This window comes from Sus scrofa, chromosome 1, assembly GCF_054392235.1.
Source record: "Sus scrofa isolate SSC_HxYL_T2T_F1_AM1 chromosome 1, Sscrofa_HxYL_maternal_Yorkshire_Landrace_v2.0, whole genome shotgun sequence".
In the NCBI taxonomy this organism is placed as follows: Eukaryota; Metazoa; Chordata; class Mammalia; order Artiodactyla; family Suidae; genus Sus; species Sus scrofa.
Genome location: NC_139383.1, coordinates 3,426,111 through 3,450,146, shown reverse-complemented (window position 1 = coordinate 3,450,146; position 24,036 = coordinate 3,426,111). Strand labels below are relative to the sequence as shown.

At 48.7% G+C, this 24,036-nt stretch overlaps 1 protein-coding gene across 4 annotated transcripts; it reads right to left on the bottom strand.

The window, feature by feature from the left end:
• Positions 1–708: 708 nt before the first annotated feature.
• On the bottom strand, positions 709–23,726 carry C1H6orf118 (chromosome 1 C6orf118 homolog). Of its 4 annotated transcripts, none has more exons than XR_014843503.1 (10): positions 23,674–23,726; positions 17,840–18,513; positions 16,899–17,021; positions 16,009–16,068; positions 12,402–12,526; positions 10,151–10,286; positions 5,999–6,177; positions 3,381–3,483; positions 2,776–2,837; positions 709–949 (listed from the first exon to the last, which is right to left on the bottom strand). XR_014843503.1 is itself a non-coding variant. In XM_085021880.1 (10 exons), exons 1-10 carry the CDS (start codon positions 23,696–23,698, stop codon positions 814–816), a joined length of 1,497 nt encoding a protein of 498 aa, XP_084878006.1. In that variant the 5' UTR covers positions 23,699–23,726; the 3' UTR covers positions 709–813. The 4 variants fall into 4 exon arrangements, 1 of the variants encoding a protein (XP_084878006.1); XR_014843496.1 differs by having other exon boundaries at positions 3,430–3,483; XR_014843494.1 differs by having other exon boundaries at positions 10,151–10,209.
• Positions 23,727–24,036: the final 310 nt, after the last annotated feature.

Sequence of the window (24,036 nt, the reverse complement as noted above, 5' to 3'; positions counted from 1 at the left end):
ATCTGCTAAGACACTGGGCCAGTCCTCTCGTAACACTGGTCGAGCACTGCGCCGTCCACGATGAGTACAGACGACGTAATTAAAAGGCTATTGATGAGACGACACTACGTGTTGTTCAATGCCTTGTATAAACTTGCATTGGCAAGTAAGAAATGAGTCTAATCTGTACGGCAGCAAGCTGTGGTGTAGGTCACAGAGGCAGCTCGGATCCCGTGTTGCTGTGGCTGTGGTGTAGGCCGGCTGAATTTCCTGTTCCTATTTTTGGGGACACGGCTCGGATGGTCAGTGTCGGAAAGTGAGACACACGAACACGGGGAGATCTGGACAAGGCTCTTTCCTTCTGAGAAGGGCACAGGTGCTCAAAAGGCCCCTGCAAAGAAGAAAGGACCCTCCCTATTGACCCTAACGCAGGCGAGGGGCCTGTCCCCTTCCCATGGGTCGGGTCAGGGCGCACATTCTTCTCAGTTGGCTCATTCGGAGCACATTGGTGCTGGGAGAAGCGGGAAAGAGGAGGGGGCTGCAGGAGGGCCTTTCAGCTGAAACCAGAGCAAAATGGAGGCACCGAGATTTCCTTTGATAGGAAGGACATCATGTTACTTTCCACACTCTCAAAGAGCTGAAAGTATTTCTCCCTGGAGAAAGTTATTGAGTGGAAGCAGAAAATCCTCTAAGAACTACGATGGATATGAAGATGCATGGAAAGTAAAATTGATCGCACGAATACACGTATTTATTTCAACATCTTGGGCAGGAAACGTATACCATATTAATTTTATTGGAAATTTAAACCAACCCAAAGAAATGTATCTTCATTCATTTATTCCTCTGCAAACTCCCACGCTGTATCCACGGTGGCTGTGAACTTTCATAGGTCACTCTGCCAGTCGCTTGAGCGTTTTCACCCCATTCTTTTAATTTTACAAATTCATTGATAAATTTCCAAAGGTTCCTTAAAATACATAACAAATGAATACAATAGGTTACAGAAAAGTACATGAAGCATGAAAGACAATTTCAAAATAAATGTCTGTGTTAGGACACATTTACATGAAAGCTTAAAAGTAAGACTTTGCAACCCTCCATACTTTCATCTGAAAAGGTATTCCTGGCAGACTTTTGGCCTTGACTATAACCAGCTCCTCTTGCTACTTAGGGTACTGTCTCCTGCAACATTTTCCAGGCTGTGTAGAGCGTGGCGGCGGAGGTGGGTTTACCTTGACAGTGATGATGTTTCAGCACCAGGTCAGGCCACGGTCATTGTCGAGGCAGTGGAAGGACTCTTCCCACTTCTGTGTTTGTACTTCTGTATTCCCTTCCTTTGAGGACACCCAATATAAGACAAGCCTCCGAGTTCCTACTCTGTCTCAGCAGGTTAAGAACCTGACGGAGTGTCCCTGAGGAGGCAGGTTTGATCCCTGGCCTCACTCAGTGGGTTAAGCATCCAGCGCTGCCGCAAGCCGTGGTGTAGGTCGCAGAGGCAGCTGGGATCCGGTGTTGCTGTGGCTGTGGTGTCGGCTGGCAGCTGCAGCTCCAGCTGGATCCCTAGCCTGGGAACCTCCACATTCCTGAGGTGCGGCCCTATAAAGAAAAAATAACAATGCAAAGCTCACAAAACCTGGATCTACCTGTGTGGCTCAGTCCGCAGCCCCAACACCTCTGCTTCGTGATTTTCCCTACCATGCCAGCTGGGGGTGGATGGTCTCTGTTCTGGGCTCCTTTGCTGCTAAGAGGGGCCTTGGGACGTGGTGCTGCCAGGAGAGGCGGGTGGGAGTCCCTGGGTAGGGCTTTCCTTTCTAAATACAATCTAACCGCCTCCTAACGAGGGGCTCTTCCCCACTTGTCCCTCACTGTCCCTTTCTTCTTCTGCGTGACGTGGGCGCTGTGCCTGAAGGTGGCCAGGCTGAGGCCTGAGAAGGAAAGGGATCCTCCAGGGAAGCGGGGAAGGGAGATGAAAGAACCCTGGTTCCTTGAGGATGTCCCGGGACCTACCACTAAGTGTCTTTTTACATGTTGATACCAGTAAGCTCGTATCGCAAATACGGACTTAAACCATCAGTGCTTTTTCCCAGCCTCTCCGCAGCCTGAGATCTGAATGGTGGTACCAACTCAAAGGAAATGAACTATAGAAAGTCCAAATTTATGCAGCAGATGATATCAATTAGCCACTTTATTTTTACATTAAAATGTTCAGGAGTTCCCATTGTGGCTCAGGGGGTTAAGACCCCGACATAGTATCCATGAGGATACAGGTTCAATTCTGGGTTAAGGATCCAGGGTTGCCACAAGCTGCAGTGCAAGGCAGCTCGGATCTGGTGGTGCTGTGGCTGTGGGGTAGGCCTGCAGCTGTAGCTCTGATGCGACCCCTAACCTGGGAGCTTCCATGTGCTGCTGGCTCAGCCCTAAAAACAAGGAAAAACATAAAAATAAAAATTTCCGAATAATAGACGTCTCGGTTTTTTCAAAGATGGAATATCCCTAAAAGCCATAGCCTGCCTCCACACCTTCCCCACTCCTGCCTATGAACAGTCACCCTCAGCTCTTCAGCTTTTTCCAAAAAATTTATTTCTATATTGCTAAATAATATATACAGTGGAGATTTAAATCTTGAACTAAGTATCCTTGAGCACAGGAAAGGATGTAACATCTATATGTGAAGTTTACACTCAGGAATGCCAGTACTTCAAAAATACTGGCTCGTGTAATCTAGTTTTAAATGGATGGTTTGAGAACCGCATCAGAATGTAACAGCGCTTTGATCAAGGCGTCGATACGTACTGTTGTTCCGCCTCATTCAACTTGCTCTTCCCCAAGCTCTGATTCACGTAGTTTTCAATATTCTAGCAAGAATTAAACAAAAAAAAAAAGACGATAAATTAAAAGAATTAAAAATCATTTGGCCACGTATGATGGTCTGATACTGGTTACGTGTAACGGCAATAATGTTGCCAATTACATTCAAACACTTTATCACCTCTAGAATCAGGCCTTGCATACTAATTCATGCTCCATGTAACACAGAGAGATGTACACATGCAATCAAAGCAGCGCTAGAATCTATTAAGCAACAAATTGTAACCATGTATTTTGATGGGCTGTCCTGAAAGTCCTTGGGGAAACTGGCTCATCACATTCCCTGTCACAGAATAAACTCATTACAATTACTTGTTATGCGTGGAAGGATTATAGAAATGGGCACGTCTGATTGACGCATTCAAATACTGAAAAAAAGAATTTTTTTCATTTATACAAGAGCTTACACCGGCCAGTTTTAAGCTAACATCTCTGCAGCAAGATATTTCTAACATTACAGAAGGCTATCATTTTAGAAAGATTATGCATATATCTTCATGTTTGGTTTAGGACATGGTACGAGAACTTACTAGAGGAAATAACATTTCTATGGAAAAACACTGATTCACAAAAGCTTACTTCTATTTTCTTCTTTAAAATTTTATTTGCTGTTTCCAATTTTACAGTTTCCGTCTGAAAGAAAAAAAAAACGGTTTTAAAAGAAAGATACTTGGCTAAGAATATTTGGTAAATATTTTTCCCCCATCTTAAGGAACGAAAAGTACTATGTGATTGCTGTTCTTGTAATTTCAATAGTATTCAAAAGCCCACCATTTAAAAACAATGGATAAACAAAAATGACTTGAAGGAGATGCAGTAAGAGGGAAGGATTCTGGCCCCTGGATCAAAAACTACAGGAGGTGAGGGTGGAGGTAGCAAAAATCTAGAGAATTCTAGGGAAATTCCAGAGTAGCAGAAATTTTTAGGATGGCTGGATACAGCATAAACATAAAACTGTCCTTAGGTCACATACATACCTGCAATAACAGTTTATAATCTGTAATGTTAAGAAAAAAGGAGTTCCCGTCGTGGCTCAGTGGTTAACGAATCCGACTAGGAACCATGAGGTGGTGGGTTTGATCCCTGGCCTCACTCAGTGGGTTAAGGATCTGGCGTTGCCGTGAGATGTGGTGTAGGTTGCAGATGCAGTTTGGGTCCCGTGTTGCTGTGGCTGTGGTATTGGCTGGCGGCTACAGCTCTGATTCAACCCCTAGCCTGGGAACCTCCATATACTTTGGGTGCAGCCCTAAAAAGACAAAAGAAAAAGAAAAAAAAAGTCCCAAGAATAAGTAAAAGAAAAATATGTGAGACCAATGTATCAAAGTAAATGAAACATAAAATGATCCTGTATGGATGTTACCATCGTGAAGCTGTCACTTCTTCCCCAGTGAGCCTATACACTCACTATAAGCACAATAGAAATAGCAGGAATAGTATTGCTGCATCTGAAAAATTAGTTAATTCTGTACATGAGAATATCCAAATAGCTGTCAACAAGATACTGACGGAGAGGAGGTGCCAAGGCTTGCTCTTCCAGAGATGCCACATACTGAAAAGGATTAGCAATTGTATCAGGAGGCGGATGATGAGTAATTAAGAACTTGCGCTGCCTGTAAATCCTAATTCTGCTGCTCGCTCAGTGGGACCTCAGCCAAGTTATTTAGCATATTGGTGCCTCGGTTTCCTCACCGGAAAAACAGGGTTAATGATAACCTCTGTCTCTTAGGATTGCTGGACATTAAATGAAATAGTCTTTTTATATTGTTTGCAGCAGTATCTGGCACATTGTAAATTTTGAACTTCTTCTGGTTAGAAATACCATTTCAAGTCCACAACTAGAAATCAACAACTTAATAAGCTAATAAATGCAATTTTTATTGTACCTTCTGGTATTTGAATTATGGAGCCAAACAAACATAATAAATAAAGTACCATAAATTACGGATATGGAACCATCATAGGAAAGCTTCTAGTTCCTAGATTCAATCTATTGAAAGAGGTTTTCATTTTGAAAGAAAAGGTGACATGATTTTGCGTGTTATCGTGCTCACAACACAGAAGCGATAACAGTGTCGCTGTTTAAAAATTCAGCTACAAATGAGTGTGTCTTCTCGGAACATTAGTTTAAAAAAGGGGGGAGCAGACTCTAAAATGAGAACACAGAAGGAATCTGAACATGTTATTTTAAAAGAGGGAAGCAAATCAAAGCAGGCTGGGACCACCAACTTCCTATGCACTTTATTATTTGGCTTAGGAGTTCCCGGGGTGGCGCAGCACTCAAAAACCCAACTAAAATCCATGAGGACTTGGGTTCGATCCCTGGCCTCGCTCAGTGGGTTAAGGATCTGGCATTGCCATGAGCTGTGGTGTAGGTCGCAGGCGAGGCTCGGATCCTGCGTTGCTGTGGCTGTGGTGTAGGCCAGCAGCTGCAGCTCTGATTCGACCCCTAACCTGGGAACTCCCATGGGCCGCCGGTGCAGACCTAAAAATAATAATAATAATGAGGCTTAAAAAACAAGTAACGTTGGGAGCACCTTGAGGGCAGTGGCTTGGGACCCAGCATTTTCACTGCCGTGGCTCTGATCGCTGCTGTGGCACAGGTTCGATCCCCGGCCCAGGGACTTTCCCATGCCTCAGGAGAGGCCAAAAAAAAAAAAAAGGGTTGGGAAAACACATGTAATTCTACAACCCCCAAAAGAATAAACACATATCACTAATAAAGCCTGTAAGTGGAAGTTATACTGAGTCAGGTTCTGCACAAATAAAATTTATGTTATAACCTCAGCAGTAGGGCATCGTAGCATTTCAAACATAAATCATAATTTATATTACATTGTTTATCAAGAAAATGGTCAGCAACCGTTGCTAAAGTCTAATAGAGTAGATTCTTGGTGACAGTAACTAGTCCTGCCTTCCAGCTAACTGAACAACTCATCTCTACAGAATTTTTATCACCTTCGTTGTTGTTGTTTTAGCTACATGTCTTAAGTATTCTAATCATTCAATATAAGTGTTTGGAAATCAAAATATATTTGGACCAGATCTTGTGTTATTTTGTTCCCTATTGCAAAAGCAAATCGCCTCACATGTTTGCGAAGGTCTTCAAGCAAAAGAACGGTGTAGACATTCAAATAAACCGTCCGCATACCTCTAAGCTTTTAATCTTATTCTCGGTGATACACAGAATTCCAGTGTGAACCAAAGTTGTTTTCATTTGTCTTTCAAGAGCTTGGATTTCGTCCCATTTATTGAGTATTTCACACCTCTTTCTTTCGACCTTCTCAATGAGAGTAAGGGGCTCCTTGTCCGCATTTTTCTCAGATGGTTCTGGAATATTTTTAAAAAGCAAAGTATTGCTACGTTTAATATTTAGCCCTTATTAATACAATTATGAATTATTAACAATATTGTGAATGGTGCATATAGTTGTCAAATACAATGAAACTCAAATTTGAAGCAAATCAATAAAAATTATCTGATGCAAGAATGGGGATTTTCCTCCTTGAATTCATTCATATAATTGCTAAGTATTTACTGAGGGCCTGACACCCTCAGTGTGTGGGAAGATGCGAGGGTGAGAAGCGTGGCCAAGTTGAAGCCAGAAGGATGAGTAGGGGTTCAACAGAAGGCGGGGCTGGGGAGGGGGCGGAAGATCAGAATTTGGCACATTTGGGAAAAGGAAAGCTACTGAGTAGGGCGAGAACATTGAGCGTCTGATGAGAGGCAGCAAGAAATAACGCTAGGGGAGTTCCCACTGTGGCTCAGCAGGTTAAGAGCCCAGCACAGTGTCCTTGAGGATGCTGGTCCGATCCCTGGCCTCACCCAGTGGGTTAAGGATCTGGCATTGTTGTGAGCTGTGGTGTAGGCCACAGATGCGGCTCAGATCTGGCGTTGCTATGACTGTGGTGTGGGCCTCAGCTACAGCTCCGATTGGACCCCCAGCCTGGGCACCTCCATATGCCACAGGTGCAGCCTTAAAAAAAAAAAAGAAGAAGAAGAAGAAAGAGGAAAAAGAAATCACACTAGAAAGGAAGCAGCAGTAGATGCGCAAAGGCCCCAACCAATCGGTCAGAGCTGCTGAACACTTTTCTGCTGGGAAGAAACGCCGTCAGATACCAGTCGTTCCTTCCACGGGATCAGACATGAGAAAGGCAAGGCCCCGTCCGGAGGACCAGGTAGGACGCTACCGCAGTCCCTGGAACAAATCAAACAGGACAGTGCCCGTGGCATCAGGGAGGTGCCGAGAGACAGAAGCGATTTAGGAACGAGACAGGAGCTGGACGGGGATGTAGAGAAGAGATGGCAAAACACACCGGGTTCCAGCTTGGCCGCAGCTGAGAACAAAGGTGGTGGGAGGGAATAATGAGTTTAGTCCAGCAGAGAGGCTGAGAAGGAGCTGGGTTTGAATCCCAGCCTGGCCACTGGCTACAGGCTGTGCTGACCTGGAGGAGCCGAGGAGGGTGAAAGCCTTTGACTTTTTCAGGGACGTGCCAATCCAGACAGTGAGAGCTAAACCTTGGACGTGCTGAGCTGACACTCATGCGCTGTGTCCAGGAGGCAGCTGCATATACAGATCCTAAGCCTAACAGAGGGCGTTTAGCAGGGAAAAGACTTAGAACCAAAGGCCTGCTGGGCTCCAACAAATACCGTATTTAAGGGGGACGGAGGCGGAGACACAGAGTCACCACTAAGGGGCTTTGATCTCAAAGAGCACCTCTGGGTTCTGATGAGAGCTTCCATAGCTGCAGGAAGTCCTGGAAAAAAAGTTAAGAAAAAGTTTACTAGAGTCCTGGAAAAATTGGTAAATTCTGCTTGTTTATTATGTTGGGGTTTTGTTTTGGGGGGGTGTTTGTTTTTTCTTTTTAAGACTGCACCTGCAGCATATGGAAGTTCTCAAGCTAGGCATGGAATCAGAGCTGCAGCTGTGGGCCTACACCACAGCCACAGCAACTCGGGATCCAAGCCCCATCTTCAACCTACACCACAGCTCACAGCAACATCGGATCTTTAACCCACTAATCGGGGGCAGGGATTGAACCTGTATCCTCATGGACACTAGCTGGGTTCTTAACCACTGAGCCAAAACAGGAACTCCTTGGTTATTATTTTTATGAGTTTCTACCAGTTTATTTAGTTACTGTTTAGCAATAAAGCCTTAATTTTTTTTTTTTTTTAATAGTGGCCTGTTTTAAGAGTGGGCAAGAAACAGAAGGCCAGGGAGCTGTGGTCCCATCCCATGACCTGTCAGGAGAGGAACCAGCAAGAGTTCATTGCAGCACCATTTACAACAGCCGCGACATGGAAGCAACCTAAGTATCCATCGAAGAGGGATGCATAAAGAAGATGTGGTACATATGTACCATGGACTATTACTCGGCCATGAAAAGGAATGAAACAGTGCCACTTGCAGCAACATGGATGGACCGAGCGAGGATGATACTAAGTGAAGCAAGTCAGACAGAGAAAGATAAATGTCATCTGATATCACTTACATGTGGAAACTGATAAAAATGATGCAAATGAACTTATTTACAAAACAGGAATAGATGCACAGACAGAAAACAAACGTATGGTTGCCAAAGGGGAAAGAGAGAGGAGAGATAAGTTACCAGACTGGGGTGAACACACTATTATACATAAAATAGACAAATACCAAGGACCTTCTGTACGGCACAAGGAACTGTACTCACTATCTTCAAATAGCCTATAACGGAAAAGAATCTAAAAGATTATATATATACATATGTTTATATAGCTGAATCGCTTTGCTATACACCTGAAACTAGCGCTCTATTTCAATACTTTTTAAAACTTTTTTAAAGTAAGAGAAAAAAAGAGCGTGAGCAAGGTGAGACCCACCCACCACAGAGGCCTGGAAGGGTCACAAGACAAGGTCACCCAGACTGAGACGTGGCCCCGGGGGGACTCAGGCCACAGGAAGTCATTGAAAGATGCCCAGCAGGTAAAGGACACAGGTGTGGTCACGTGGGAGGAAGAAGAACCAGCAGAAGGAGAACAAAACGCTCCTGAGGCCAAGTTCGCCTAAGAACCCAAAGCAGGTTCGACCTGTAGGAACGCCCTCACGTGCTGAGAGGGAAAAAGCGCTGACTCCAGGGTGAGTCGGTCACAGACCTGGAGGAAAAATGCCCTTTGTCTGAGTCGAGTGTGAATAGTCAGGATCAAAGAGCAAGCTATCTAATCAATCTGAGTTTGGTTATTTCACCACACTCTAAACTGTGGGTCTCATTTCAAGATATTTTGGACACTCATGCAGCACGTAAGGGTCGCAATTATTATATTATTTATAATATAAATAAACGGTCCCAGTAATAATGGTCCGAGGAGGACTGGGCAGCAGAGATTGCCGCTGTGCCAGGCCCCGGGCTCTTGCCTCCCCTGGGCGGTCACGTTCAGTCCTCTCAGCGACCCGAGATGGGAGCGCTGTCCTTGTCCCCACTTGACAGACAGGCAGCTGGGGGGAAGCAGTCAGAATGACAGCCGTGTGCCTGGGACGCTGCGACGGGCAGGTGAGGCCCTGTCTGCAGGAGAGGGCACCCCAAGCCCAGACTGAACGCCGTCGTCCAAAAAGCTGACCGCTCTGTCCAGGGACAAAGACCTGAAGACTCCAACCAGGCTGGACGGTCTTCACTGCTGTGACCCTGGAACCGACAGGCCACGACCCCCTCCTCTGTTTCCATCCAGCGAGGATGCCCTGGACAGCGCTCACCGTTTCCCCCTCGAACCCCTTCTTTCCAGACTCTTTCTCCGGGAGAAACACGTTAGTCCTTCGGCCGTTGCTCCAGGGAGCTGACGCTCATGTTTATACCATTTGGTCAATTTGCTTGGAGTCCTTTCCAAATATCTTAGTCAAACCTGGACCTAATTCTCTCCACAGATGCTCTGGCCTTTCTTCAACATTCCACGAAAAGCCACCCAGGCCTTGGAGGGCCATAAAAGGCACACCTTGTCTCTGGTTACAGAGACGTTAAGCAACCAAACTGCCCAAAGCAACAGCAACACGGCTGATCATCCTCGCCCTAAAGGAATCTCTCAAAGATCAACGGCTTCCTCTCTTTAAAGTGCGTCATTGAAACCGCTTCCGAGGAAATGAAGACTCCCTGTATTTTTAACGGGCTTGATGGGAAAAGCAATGACTGAAATGTGATGACCTCTCTGAAAAACCCTTGCAAACAACTAACAGCGGGAGGCCGTGAACGGTGGACCAGGTTGGAAGATCCCTCCTCCCCCGAAGGTCCAGGCAAAACTCACACCGGATGGTCCACATCCCGCAGTTACTTGCCTGGTCTGTTCTTGGCGGACTGCAGCAAGCCGCGCTCCAGCTCCAGGTCACTTCGGAGTCTAGGGAGTGATGACAAGCAGAGCCGAGCATTAGATCCCGGGTGTTCCTCTCCCTTTGGTCACTTTGGTACCACAGTCTTAAATATGGAGAAATAAAACCGCATCTTTGTTAGTTTCTAACAACAACAGATGACCTAAGGCTTTCCAAAGAAATGAGCGCCTGGGTCAGTCCGGTCACCGAGACTGCCTGAGCCACCCATCGAAGGAGCTGGTCTTAGCGTGGTTGCTGATAGGATTTTGTGGCTTGAATTTTAAGAGGCAAGGGAGCAAAGAAACCCATCTTACACTCTGAGGCCAGTAAAGACATCATGAGACCAATAACAGAAGACTCCTACCGATGCTGGAATAGACGTTCCATCTCCCCTATGCACTGTGGTCACAGCCAGTAGAGACAAGTTACAAAGCCTCCTATACTTCAACTGAGAAGAAAATATCAGAAGTTTTAAGAAGGAAAATAAAACCCCTTTGTTATCTCTTTGTATCGTCTTCCTTGTTCAAAAGAGACCACATCAGCTCTCTCATTTCCTATAAATTTAGAGAGAAAAGGGCATCTAATGAGTATGGCATTCACCGAGGGAAATCCCTCCATTTGGTTAAAAACATCAATACCGCAAGTGACTTTAGCACGGCCTGTCTACAAGAGGCCTGAGAGCGTGAGGTTTTCATACACATTAGCTCATTTTATCACAGATGAAAAGAGACAGAAAGGTATTGTGACTCTGATTTGAACAAGCTAAGGTGAAACGGATTAATGACAATGGTGAGAAGCCTCTTCAATGCCTATTTCGGAGGGTTTAGTTTCTCAGACTTTTCATGTGTTATCGTTTTTTTTGGTTTTGGTTTTGGTTTTGGTTTTTGGTTTGTTTTTGTTTTTGCTTTTTTGCTTTTAAGGGCCAAACCTGCGGCATTTGGAAGTTCCCAGGCTAGGGATCAACACTGAGCTGCAGCTGCCAGCCTACACCACAGCCACAGCAATGCAGGATGCAAGCCACATCTGCAACCTACACCACAGCTCATGGCAACACCAGATCCCTAACCCACTGAGCAAGGCCAGGGATCCAACCTGTGTCCTCAAGGATTCTAGTTGGTCCATTTCTGCTGAGCCACAACAGGAACTCCTAATGTATTACACTTGTAAATTTAGTTATATTTCTGTTCCATTGCTTTGATTTTCTTCTCAGGGACTTTAACTACATTTGAATTGGATCTTTGCCTGGCTTCCAGTTCAACCACTTTTTCTCTGCCTCGTTTTCTTTATGTGTCACGTTTTAATTCTCTTGATAGTTTCCTGCTTTTTTCTAATGCCCCTTGTTATGTTTTCATTCAAAATTATCCTTCTGTAGGCGTGCCCTAGTATTGTCCTTTTCTATAACGTAATTTGGACTTGTTCACTTTCTTTCCTCAGTTGTCAAATCTTGCTTCACGTCTCCCTTTTTTTGTTGTTGACATCTGTGCTTGGGCTTCACTTATTTATTTTTGTCTTTTTTTTTTTTTAGGGCCGTACCCTCGGCATATGGAGGTTCCCAGGCTAGGGGTTGAATCGGAGCTACAGCTGTCAGCCTGTGCCTCAGCCACAGCAACGCCAGATCCGAGCTGCATCTGTGACCTACACCATAGCTCATGGCAACGCCAGATCCTTAACTCACTGCGGGAGGCCAGGGATGGAACCTGCATCCTCATGGATCCTAGTCAGGTTCGTTACTATTGCAGGTCACAGACACAGCTCGGATTCTGCATTGCTGTGGCTGTGGTGTGGGCTGGCTGCTGTAGCTCTGATTCGACCCCTAGCCTGGGAACTTCCATTTGCCACGGGTGTGGCCATAAAAAGCAAAAACAAATAAATAAATAAATATAAATTTTAAAATAAAAAAATAATACTAAGGGGACTCATAAAAAGTGTCTTGACTTTGCAGCTCTCCCACCCAGCCATAAATCCTCAGGCGACAATAGAAGATGACCTGGGACTCCCTCAGAAACCCCCCCAACTCCCCGCACAGAATCGCCGGATTTAGCCGAGTCCCCGTCACACAGGATGGCCTGTGGCAGTGGCAGGGAGGTGGGGTTGGTGTTGAAGGTCGTGTGCCACACCCAGCAGGGCCGGAAAAGTGAAAAAATGCGCTTGTCACGTGGTGTTAACACCTCCTGGAAGACGTGACATCCCGCACAGAGGGACTCAGACCGTGGCCCTTCACCTGTCGTTCCGGTCCAGGGCGGCTTCGACGGCGGCCACGAGCGCCCTCAGCTCCTCGCGGGCCTGGTCCACGTCCGCTGTCCTCACCCTCCTCTTCTCCAGCCCCTGGAGGTGTGTCAGCAAAGTCTGGGCAGGACGCGGCCGGGAGCGGGGAGACAAACACAGGAGAGGAGTGAGCCTCTCCTTCCTTGGTTGTCGTGGTGTCCTCAAGGTGTGATGAGTCAAAAATATAAATCCTAACGAGGAGTTCCCATGGTGGCGCAGTGGTTAACGAATCCAACTGGGAACCGTGAGGTTGCGGGTTCGATCCCTGGCCTTGCTCAGTGGGTTAAGGAGCCGGTGTTGCCGTAAGCTGTGGTGTAGGTTGCAGATGCGGCTCGGATCCCGCGTTGCTGTGGCTCTGGCGTAGGTCGCTGGCTATGGCTCCGATTGGACTCCTAGCCTGGGAATCTCCATATGCCACGGGAGTGGCCCAAGAAATGGCAAAAAAGACCAAAAAAAAAAAAAAAATATATATATATATATAAATCCTAATGAAAACAGGTAATTAAAGAGTTCCCATCATGGCTCAGTGGTTAACGAATCCGATTAGGAACCGTGAGGTTTCGGGTTCAATCCCTGGCCTTGCTCAGTGGGTTAAGGATCCGGTGTTGCCATGAGCTGTTGTGTAGGTCGCAGACACGGCTCAGATCCCGCATGGCTGTGGCTGTGGCTGTGGTGTAGGCCGGCGGCTACAGCTCCAATTAGACCCCTAGCCTGGGAACCTCCATATGCCAACGGAGCAGCCCTAGAAAAGGCAAAAAAAGAAAAAAGAAAACAGGTAATTAGGGAGGGATGTGTTGGAGTAGTGACAGCTAGTCACGTGGAGATCTGGGTAAAACATCTCTTTTTTTAATGGCTGTACCCGCAGGATACGGATGTTCCCAGCCCAGGGATTGAATCCGAGCAGCAGCTGCAGCAACATCAGATCCTTTAAACACTGCACCAAGATGGGAACTCCAAACATATATTTTTAATTTTAAGTTTTTATTCCTAAGAAATTTTAAAAGTGGTGGGGGGGGTTCCCTCTTTGGGTGGGGGAAAGAAAATGCTGAAGAAAGTGTTTCAAGCACATTAGTAGCAGCGCTACAATGATGTCTGCTAAATTAGCAAGAAACGATATTAACTCAGTTCTACAAACAGACTCACAGACTTGGGGAACAGATGTGCCATCGTGGAGGGAAGAGGGAGGGAGGGGGTGGTCGGAGAGGGTGGGGCTGGTAGATGCGAACCAAGACATTTCGAGTGGGTAAGCAACGAGGGCCCGCTGTACCGCACAGGGAACTCCATCCAACCTCTTATGAGAAAATTTATATATATACACATATATGATTGTAAAGCGATGCTTCTCAAATGTGGTGAAACAAAGGTCTCGCCTCCTTAGGTGATGGGCTGCCCAAGCAGACAGCCTGGGGATTTTTTCATACTGGTGTTTGATTGGGATTTGGGCATATGTGTCTTTGTGACTCAACCTCAGAAAATAAGGAACAGGATAGACCCCCTAACTGGAGACTTTCTTATTCCTACCAAAAAAAAAAAAAAAAAAAAAAAAACCCCTTTTCTCTTGGAGTTCCCATTGTGGCTCAGCAGGTTAAGAAGCCACCTAGTATCCATCAGGATGCTGGTTCGGTCCTTGGCCTTGTTCAGTGGGTTAAGGATCTGGTGTGGCCATGAGCTGTGGTGTAGTTTGTAGATATGGTTCAGATCCGGTCTTGCTGTGGCTGTGGTGGAGGCCGGCAGCTGTAGCTCGGATTGGACCCCTAGCCTGGGAACTTCTATATGCCACAAGTGCGGCCCGAAAAAATAGTCCATCTAATTTATAAGACAGGCTTTTAAAAATTCATTGAACTCAAAATGTCAAAAGTCATCCTAGGATAGCGCTATATTCTCTTAGCTCCGCACTTGATGACGACAGCCCTGCAGTCCGTTTTCCTTCCTGAGCATCCACAGGTGCGACCCAAGCCTGGCGGGAACCCTGGGCCGTGGCCACGGTGAGATGAGGTGGCGGCGGCTGATGGGGGCTGCACGCCCGCCCTCTCAGAGTATCCTTCACTCTCCCGCCCGAGGAGGGCAACTGGAGGTGCTTCCCGGTAACTACCCACAGCGCCCTCTCTACTCCCAAACCATTCGCGGTGCAGCCGCTTCAGGGTCGGGGATGCCCGTCCATCTCTGCCTCCAGCTTCCGGGCTGCACCTGCATCCAACCCGGTCAGGGCCCTGGTCACTGGATGAGAACCCATCCTAAACACCTCATCCTAGCCTGATTCCACCTGCACAAGCCCTAATTCCCAGTGAGGTCACCCAGCCTCCAGCTGAGCACAGTTTTGGAGACACTATTTCGTCTCATCAGGAAATCACAAGTCGGGGGGTGCTGGTCACAGGGGGAGCAGACGTTCAAGGGCGACTTAAAAACAGCGTTGGATACAACGCTGCAAATCAGCCACACCCCGATAACATTTTTTTTTAATTAAAAAAAAAAAAAAAAAACAGTGTTGGACACTCCGGAGATATTTGTGGGCCGTTTCCTTGCTTTTATATTGATGTCCTAAAAAATTACCACAAACTGAGTGGCTTAACACAAAGTTATTATCCGAGACGTGGAGAGCAGAAAGCGGGGTGAACTCGGCTGCCTCTGCTCAGGGCTCACGGGGTTGACATCCAGGCGGGGGCTGAGCTGCCTTCCCTTCCAGAGGCTCTGGGTCCAGACTCCTTCAGGGATCTCGCAGGACGTTGGCAGAAGCCAGTTCCCTGGGGTTGGAGGACCCAAGTGCCCCCTCCTTGCTGGCTCCCAGCTCTCAGGGGCCTCGCTCCAGTCTCTGCACCTGGACGCTCCAGCTCAGGGCCCCCGGCAACCTGAATCCGTCTCAGGCTTGGAATCAGGGATCTTCTGCCACCTCGCCCTTTGGACCCCAGCCAGAAAAAGTTCCCTGCTTTTAGGGGCTCGAGTGATTAGATCGAGCCCACCCAGATAATCCAGGACAACCTCCCTCTTTTAAAGTCTGTGACCCGCCTTCTTAAGACACCTGTTAGCCTCCAGCGGGAGGCTGATGCCCTGTCCCCTGGAACCCACGGGAAAGATCTAGGCGCTGCACACAGAGCCGGGACCATCGTGTCAGGGCGCTGGTCTCCCAGCAGGGAGCGAGGAGAGAGAGGCGGAATCCGAGCAAAGCAAACCCACGAGGACTGGGTTACGGAAGGACAAGCCTGCAGGGATCCCCGGGAACTGGTGGCCAGAGGAGGTCGCCCAAAACGAGACATGCGCCTGCCTCCCCGTCCTGACCTTCTCCGGAAGGGAAGGCAGCCCAGCGCCCGCCTGGATCTCAACCCTGTGAGCCCTGCGCAGGAGGCTAGTTGGCTAGTCCGCTACCTGGGGGACGTCTTTACCTGAAGGCTAGTCCTTCTCTCGTGTCCTTCAGGGGAACAGAACCCGCTCCTGACAAAGGTATCAGCCACTGGAAAGTCTAAGGGCACAAAGGGGGCTTCGGGGATTCAGACGGTTTGTCAGCGCTCAGGAAGTTTGATGAAATGAAGAAACAGGCCGGACGTAGGACTTGCGCGATTGACAGTTACCTTATTCTGTTCTGTGGGCTGGGTCTTCAGAAGTAACAGCATGTAGAGTTCATATTCTTCCTGGGAAAGAAAGAAAGGGAAGGAAGGAAGGAAGGAAGGCTCCAGTGGAAATACGTTATGAAACTACAGCACCTTGCAAGTTTTTGGCATCTGTAAATAAAATTGTTAAAGGGTATCGATTCAGCTCATTTAAAAGCTATAAGATGCTCCTGTGATATATTACACAGCACACACCCTAAAACGTACAAAATCTCGCCGTCTTTAAAGTGTATTTGAGAACTAACTATTGATCACCTCAGGACAGAACCACAAAACGCCCTGTCACATCGATGACACATGACCTCCTGCCACTCGGAAGCCCCGCGGCTTGGGTCCTGCTGACTTGCCTTGATGGCTCTCTAGGGAGGGGGACCGTCTCTGGAGGACAGGCCACGGCACCCTGCTTACGAGCCTGGCTTGTCCTTGGACACTGGACAGTAACAGACTCTGTAACAACTGAATTCCAACTCAGCTTTGATGTAACGGTTACTTTCACCAAGAAATCACAACAAATTTACGGCTCGATAAAGATTCACATAAAATTACATATGCATAACCATAGAAGTTTCTGTGTTATATACATAGGTGAGTTCGTAAGAGCTTATATATACTTAGGAAGCTTTAGTAGAATAATCTGGGCTTGCAGATGAGCTAGCCAGCCGTTTATTTCACGTGTTCCATTTATGATTCGTGTGCTGAAGGCACATTCCCGTGAGTCCATGAACGATATTTCTCGTGCATAGAACAGACACCGTGACATGCGGCAGAACTTCTGTGAGGCTTGAGCTCACGTGTGCAGAAGGCCATGCGTGGCTGCCAGTGGTTTTCTGGGAAAAGAGGGTTTCTAGTACCTTAATTTCTTTCAAGATGTCACCAAATATCAAAGAACTATTGCAAATATCTTCAAAAACTTCTCCAAAGACGTGCAGCCTGTTGAGGTCTCCAGGGTCACATACACAGACTTTCTGGAGCTCCTGGAGGAAAAAGAGAACCAACCCCTTTTTAGGGCGTCTTAATTTTCCTTTTGGCATAGTTTCTCAGCTTGGGGAATCAGACACCCCAAGGGGCTTTCTATCAGGGGGTACAGCTCCCACCGCCCACGCATCCGCCTCAGCAGAGCTGGATAATGAACTGGAGCGGGGGACCAGTGATTACTGGTGATCTAAGTTTGGTGAGTCTGATTTTTCTTTATTTCTTTCCTTGCATTCTGCAGTCAAGAATGTACTTTGCCCCACAACGTCCTCAAGGTCCCTCTCTTTCCACCAGACCTCTGAGCCAAAAAGCCTCAGCAGCTTTGGGGATTTCGCACGTAGACGCTTTCCCGCATCCTCATCTTACGGCGCCAGGTCCCCCGTCACTAAGTACCAGTCTCCACCCCCGACAGCTCAGGGAATCGCTTCTTGTGACGTCAAACCACCTTCGGCAGGTGCCTGACCCCGACGCGGACCTGACCTGCACTGCTCAGCTCTCTCCTCGCCCTGCCTTCACGTCGGGAATACCTCTTCTCAGACACTCCTGCTGCCCCGGAAACAGGCGTCGATCGCAACTGCAATGCAGCAGCCAGCGCTGTCAATCACGAAATCCCTTCCACCTACCAGTGTCCAAACTTAACCTTCAGTCATTCCGCCCTGTTATCAGCCACATCACGTGGCGGTTTTCTCAGCCCCTGGCAGCCCTTTTCTACTCTACCTGGAAACTGCGGATGAGGCATTGGAGGGCGAGGCTCCGCCCACCGTCGTCAGAGCCCTGGAAGTAGCTCAGGTACCCGCGGGATCAAGAGCTGCCCCCTCACCTGCTCCAGCTTCTTCTCGTGGCGCATGGCTGCCTTGCTCCCGGTGAAATCGTTCTCCAGGAGATCCTGCTTTGCAAGAACTTGTTTCTGGAAACTCAGGAACTTCCTGTAACTGTCTGCTTTCGTTATGCCAGCCAGGTGTGAGCTGACGTACTGGTACCTGTCCGGGCCTGATGCGGACGACACGCACTGGCGGCTGGACTGGACCGCTCTGAACCTCAGAACCCTCATGTCCGGCAGCCGCAGCTCTTCCCTCTTCGGCCGATCCGGAGACCCCTCCTTTCTCAGAGCCGCCTTGGGGATCACGTCCTCCTCCGAAGGGTGGGAACTGGGTGCCCCAGGGTTCAAGTACCTAAAGAGTGCTGTGTTCTGGGTGTCATCGGGACCCAGAGCTGTGTTGACGGTAAAATAAGCCAAAGCATCCTTCATGCTCTCGATCTTCTTACCAGATGGCTTTTCCACATCCAAGGTTTTCTCCTCCTTGGGCCTGTTGGCATTGGGCCAGTGATACAGGATGGTCGCGGGGGGCCTGTAGAGCTTGTTGGGGTTCAGGTGTCCGGAGGTGTACAGGTAGACATCCTCTCTGTGCCCTTCCTGGAGCTTGTTCAGAAGTTTCCTCAGGTTGCACAAGGTCCTAACACCTGGCGTCTCACAGTGTTTCCACCGCAGGTAAACTGGCCGGAGAAAACAAGACCATTAAATGCCACTTTTAGTTCCACAAGGAGGCCAGGACTCGGCTGCGCATTTGCTGAGCTGTCAGATCCCGTTCCCAGAGCAGGAGCCCCCAGATGCAGCGAGGAAGCCAGTGCAGGCCAGTCTGGCTGCAGCCAGGGCACTGGGGGTACAGGTGGGCGACTCCCATCAGAAAGCCCAAGACCCTGCAAGGCCAGGTTAGGGCTGTACCTGTGGCACCTGGCTGGGGTCGAATCGGAGCTGCAGCGGCCAGCCTAGACCACAGCCACGCAGACCCAAGCTGTGTCTGCGACCTACACCACAGCTCACGGCAACACCAGATCATTCACCCACTGAGCGAGGCCAGGGATTGAACCCGCATCCTCAGAGAGACTATGATGTGTTCTTAAGCCACAGTGGAACTCTGGGATTCCTTACTCTATTAGCAGAGGCTCTGGAAGAAAAGTCTGAAAGCATAGTTGTAAGTCTTAGTGATGATGCTTGAAGCCAGCCTTGCCAGGGGATATAGGCAGATGTCTCCCTTTCTCCCTTAAAATGAAATGTCCCAGGAGTCTGGGCCAATCCCTCCTCGGCCGACAGGTCACTCACTCTTTCCCCTTCCCTCCCCACTTGCAGGAAGATAATGAGCCATAGAGTGAAACCTGCGGGACGGTGACAGGGAGCCCAAATCCCTCCACAAACGGTCCCAGAGGTACGAGTCCATTTGGGCACTCGGCCCAGACATAAGCTAGTGGGCCAGCCCGGCCTTTTGAACCCGTTTCCTAGCTGCGTGAGTGCAAAGCTCTTACACAACCTCTCTGAACCACTTTCTTCCTCTGCACAATCGGGATACTCATCCGGGGCTGACTGACAACCAGACAGCACAGCCTGTGGCAAAAAGCATGTGGCCTGGAACAGAGGCTCTGTATATGCTGCCCATCTTTATCAAAGGACTTTCGCACGAGGCCTCCTCGCTAGGCGCTCTGGTCGAACGCCAGGAGGCCCAGATTCAACATGAGAAGAGGGCTTCCTTCTCGGGCCGTGTGCTGTGCTGGTCAGGGAGCCGTCAGCCCCGTGAGAAGCTGGAGGAATAAACGAGCAGAGAGTCTTTCCTCTGAGACCCACCTTGTGCCCCGAGCTGCGAAAGGCAGGAGCAACAGGGCATCGAATCAGGCCCACCTGCGCCCTCGAGGGCCTGTCCTGAGCTCTCAATGACCGAGAATTTGCCCCAGGACACCCCCATCTGTACTAGACTCCTTCTGTAACAAGGAAGCTGAGGGCAGTGATGGGACCAGCGCAGGTCCTGACACCTGACACGGGGCAGCGCTGGTTTCTGAATACAGCAGTTTTCCCCTAACTCTTGGCTTCTGCCCTTGTTCCCAGGGAGCCAGCACGGCACCTTCTAGGACCCACGCCCCAGCCACTCCGGCCGATCCACGTCTAAAAGCAGGACAGCAAAGCAGGACACATCATTTCCTGTGTCTCCGCCAAGGATGCAGAGAACGGGAGGAGGTGCGACAGCGTCTCCTGCTGTGTGACAAGCCAGCCACACCCGGCAGCGCTGCTCACTCCTCCGTGGTCAGCGCTTCCACCTGCATGGCCAGGCTCTCTGATCTGGGTACCACAGCACAGCCCTTTGGTGTGGGCTTGGCTGGGTCCCTGGAGGCTTTGAGGGGAAATATGCCCTCAGTCCTATTGTGACAGAATCCAGTTCCTTGTGGGCGTAGGGCTGAGGTCCCTCTCACTACCTGGCTATTGCTGGGGTCACTCTTAGCTCTGAAGGGCTGCCCACCTTCCTGGCCACTCGGCCCCCTCCATCCCTGAGCCAGCGAGCGCACGCCGCATACTTGCTGAGCCCTTGACCTCCACGTACTTGCTGTGCCCTCGACCTCGGGACCCTCCCCTGTGACTGAGCTCATGTGGTGACGTCACCCAACACCCTCCCTGCCGCGGGTCACTGGCCCCGTGAGACACGGTCCAGCTGCAGAGCATTGTCCTCGAGTTCAGTCTGGTCTGTACCGGACACACAGAGCAGGGGGCAGGGACTCCTGGTCCCAGAGCTCCACACGCCCCAGGCCAGCACCGAGCGGGGCCCAGGCTCCCTTTGCACTGTCCCGGGGGGAAGCCAGTCATCCGCTCCCTCCCGTGTGGTTGGACACTGGAGGACATGCTTTTGGCAGTAGGACCCTTAGTGCTTCAAAGAAACCAAGTAGGAAATGATAAAATATTCATCAAACAAGTTTTCAAGACATAATCATTATACTTCGTCAAAGGCCCCAAAATGTAAAGAAAGCACTAAAAAAAAAAAAGAAAGAAATGCATCAGTTGGGCTTCTCTAGAGAAACAATCGGTAGGATGAATATATACAGAGATTTATTATAAGGGATTGGTCATGCAGTTCTGCCATCTAGCAAGTCCAAAATGTGCAGGGCAAATAGAAGGCCGTGGACAGAGCTCACCCCCAAATGCCTTCTGCTGAGGACTTTTCTCTTCCTAAAGGGAAGTCAGTCTTTAAGGGGGGGGCAGTCTTTGCTCTAGTCAGGTCATCAACTGATTAGACAAGGCCCACCCACAGGTCCTACTTTACTCAAAGGCTAGCTATTTAAATGTTAATCTCATTAAAAAAAAAAACAAAACCTTTGAAAGAAATATCCACAATGATGTTTGATCAAATATCCAGCTCGGTGGCCCACCTACCCTAACACATAACATTCACCATCGCTCACATTAGGCCAACCCTCTCGGAAAATGGGAGAAGGAGGCGACTTAATTTTTGTTTTTTCCTTTGTTTATTCTAGGTCCAAAAAGGATTTGGAGCCACCAGCAAATTAATTAGCACAATCACTTTCTGACTTAGAATTCGCTTTGCTGAGATTCTGGGAAGACATGTGTCACTGGACTCAGAATCCAAATTCCATTTCCTTCTGCCAAGTTCTTATGACAGATACCAAGAGTCCCATCTCAGCAATGAATATTTTAATTATTTATCTAACTGTAAACATTGTGTTTTGCATATCCTGCCATCTCATCCTGACAGCAGGGAGAAAAAAAGCTGGAATAATTCATTTAAAATGTGGTTCATGATCAGTGAATAAATTTGCTTCAAGTAAAACCAAACCAAGCTCTTGAATAGATACTGATAAGGAAGACATAGTAATAGGTTTGCAGGACTAGATTTGATTTAGTAAATATTTCAGGAGTTCCCATTGTGGCACAGCAGAAATGAATCCACCTAGGAACCATGAGGTTGCAGGTTCGATCCCTGGCCTGGCTCAGTGGGTTAAGGATCTGGCATTGCCATGAGCTGTGGTGAAGGTCGCAGATGCGGCTCAGATCCTGAGTTGCCGTGGCTGTGGTGAAGGCCGGCAGCTGTAGCTCTGATTGGACCCCTCGCATGGGAAACTCCATATGCTGCGGATGCAGCCCCCAAAAGACAAAAGAAAAAATAAATAAATACATATTTCAAGCATTGTTAGCGTTTGACCTTTCTAAACACAGGGTGTTGTTTTTAGTAATTCATCTTTTTCGGGACGGAAGCAACAGGTCTTTAACATCAAAATTACTAGAAATCACTGCCCTGTGTTTTCTGATCTCTGGGAATCCTGGACTCCCTTCAGGAATCTCCTTGGCCTCTTTCTAGAACATTCTACACCACCTGTGTTTGCCATGCTGTCTCCCCACCTCCACCCTGAAGTCAGCAAACATTCCGGGATGTGTTAGCGGCAAGAAGACAGAGAACAGGAGTTCCCACTGTGGCTCAGTGGTAAGGAACCCGACTAGTACCCATGAGGACACAGGTTCAATCCCTGGCCTCTCAGGATCCACCATTGCAGGTCGAAACGTGGCTGGGATCCTGCATTGCTATGGCTGTGATGTAGGCAGGCAGCTGCAGCTTGGATTAGCCCCCTAGCCTGGAACCTCCATATGCCACAGGTGTGGCCCTAAAAAGACAAAAACAACAACAACAATAAAAAAAAAGAATTCAGAGAACAGAGCAGGCAGACCCCACCCCTTGAACTCATTGCCGGGGGCCGGCGGTGGAACCGGCCAGGTCAGGGTTGGGGCAGCAGGCTTTAGACCCCGAGTCCCTCCCTGTGTTTATGGCCCCAGGAACTCCTAACAGAGCCTCCAGGAGGTCCTTCCACCCGCCCAGACTCTCCCCTGCGCTGTCTGGCCCCGTCCTGTAGGCCTGGGCAACTCAAAACTCCTCCCAAGACTCACTCTTCCTTTCCTGAACCCTACAGGTGGTGCTGGCGCCGTTCCCTGTATGTGCCTGTGACACACCTGCCGTGACTCTGAAACTTCCTCAGGGGAAGGAACTGCCTTGTATTCACATCAGCATCTTCAGAAAAAGATCAGGACTTTTTTTGTTTGTTTAGGGAATAAATGTGGAAAGGAAGTCATCTTTTCAGAATTGTAAATAATAGTTTAAAATTTTATTCTGGACCACACGCTGTGGTCCCTCCCTCAGGGGATAGAGCAAATGGAGGGAGTCAGATATGAACACCTGTACTGAGGAAGAATACAGGTTCTTCCTTGGAAGAGACCAGGACTAATGCACTTGGAAGAAATGAAGTCCCACTAAAATATTTTGCAATTTAGCCTGGTTCCGTCCAACAAGCTTTCTCTCTGCCCCACATTCATCTGACTCATCAGTGTTTTCATGCCCTGTGTGGTGAGACAGGGAGTGAGGGCTTCAGAGGCGAAAGTCCCAAAGTCGCCCCGCCTGGTGTAACATCACAATACCCCAGGTTCCCGAAACAAGAGAAGAAATAAGAGCGGGACGGGCGCTTTGTAGGCGGTGAGGTGGTTGCCCGGTGGTTTGTGGTTGCTGATTGCGGTCAGGCCATTTGCTAAGAAAAGGTTCTGAAATGCTTTCTTTTAAAAGAACAGCTAACAGTGTCTAGAAATTTCTCCCATCCCTCCTCCTCCCAGCGGACCCACACACTCCTCTGACCTCTTTCTTTGCCTGTTGTTATGGGATTTTCCGAGAAGGCTCCGGTCCCCACATCCAGTCCTAGACCGAGGTGCCCCAGGACCTGAGCTGCGGCCACCAGAAAGGTTTCCATTTCTCACACCGGGTTAGAGAAGCCGGGTTCCTAGGCAATCGGACAACCAAGGAACATCAAACCCCAAGCCCCAAACCCGCGACGTCTACTTACATCCAGGCTCAGAGCCCTCAGCCATCAGCCCCCTCTCACCGCAGCGGCAGCCCGCCTGGCAGTTGCTGTGGAGACAGACAAACACTCTGAGCCCCTCCCCCGGCTCTTTGGCTGCTGGGCAACCAGGCCCTGGCCCTGCCAAGGAGGTTCTCCTTCTGACCCCCTCTCCTGCCTCTGGCCTTCTTAAACAGGGAGAACTAGATTTACAGGTTAGTTTCTCTTTTGAAAATAAAACACTTTTTGTGATTTGAAAAACATCAACATAACCTTACATGCTCTAATTCCTTTCCAAAGCCTAAGGAGCCAGAGGCAACTGTCCCTTGGTTAGGCATCCTCTAAGGAGATGTGCCAATTGTACAGTGC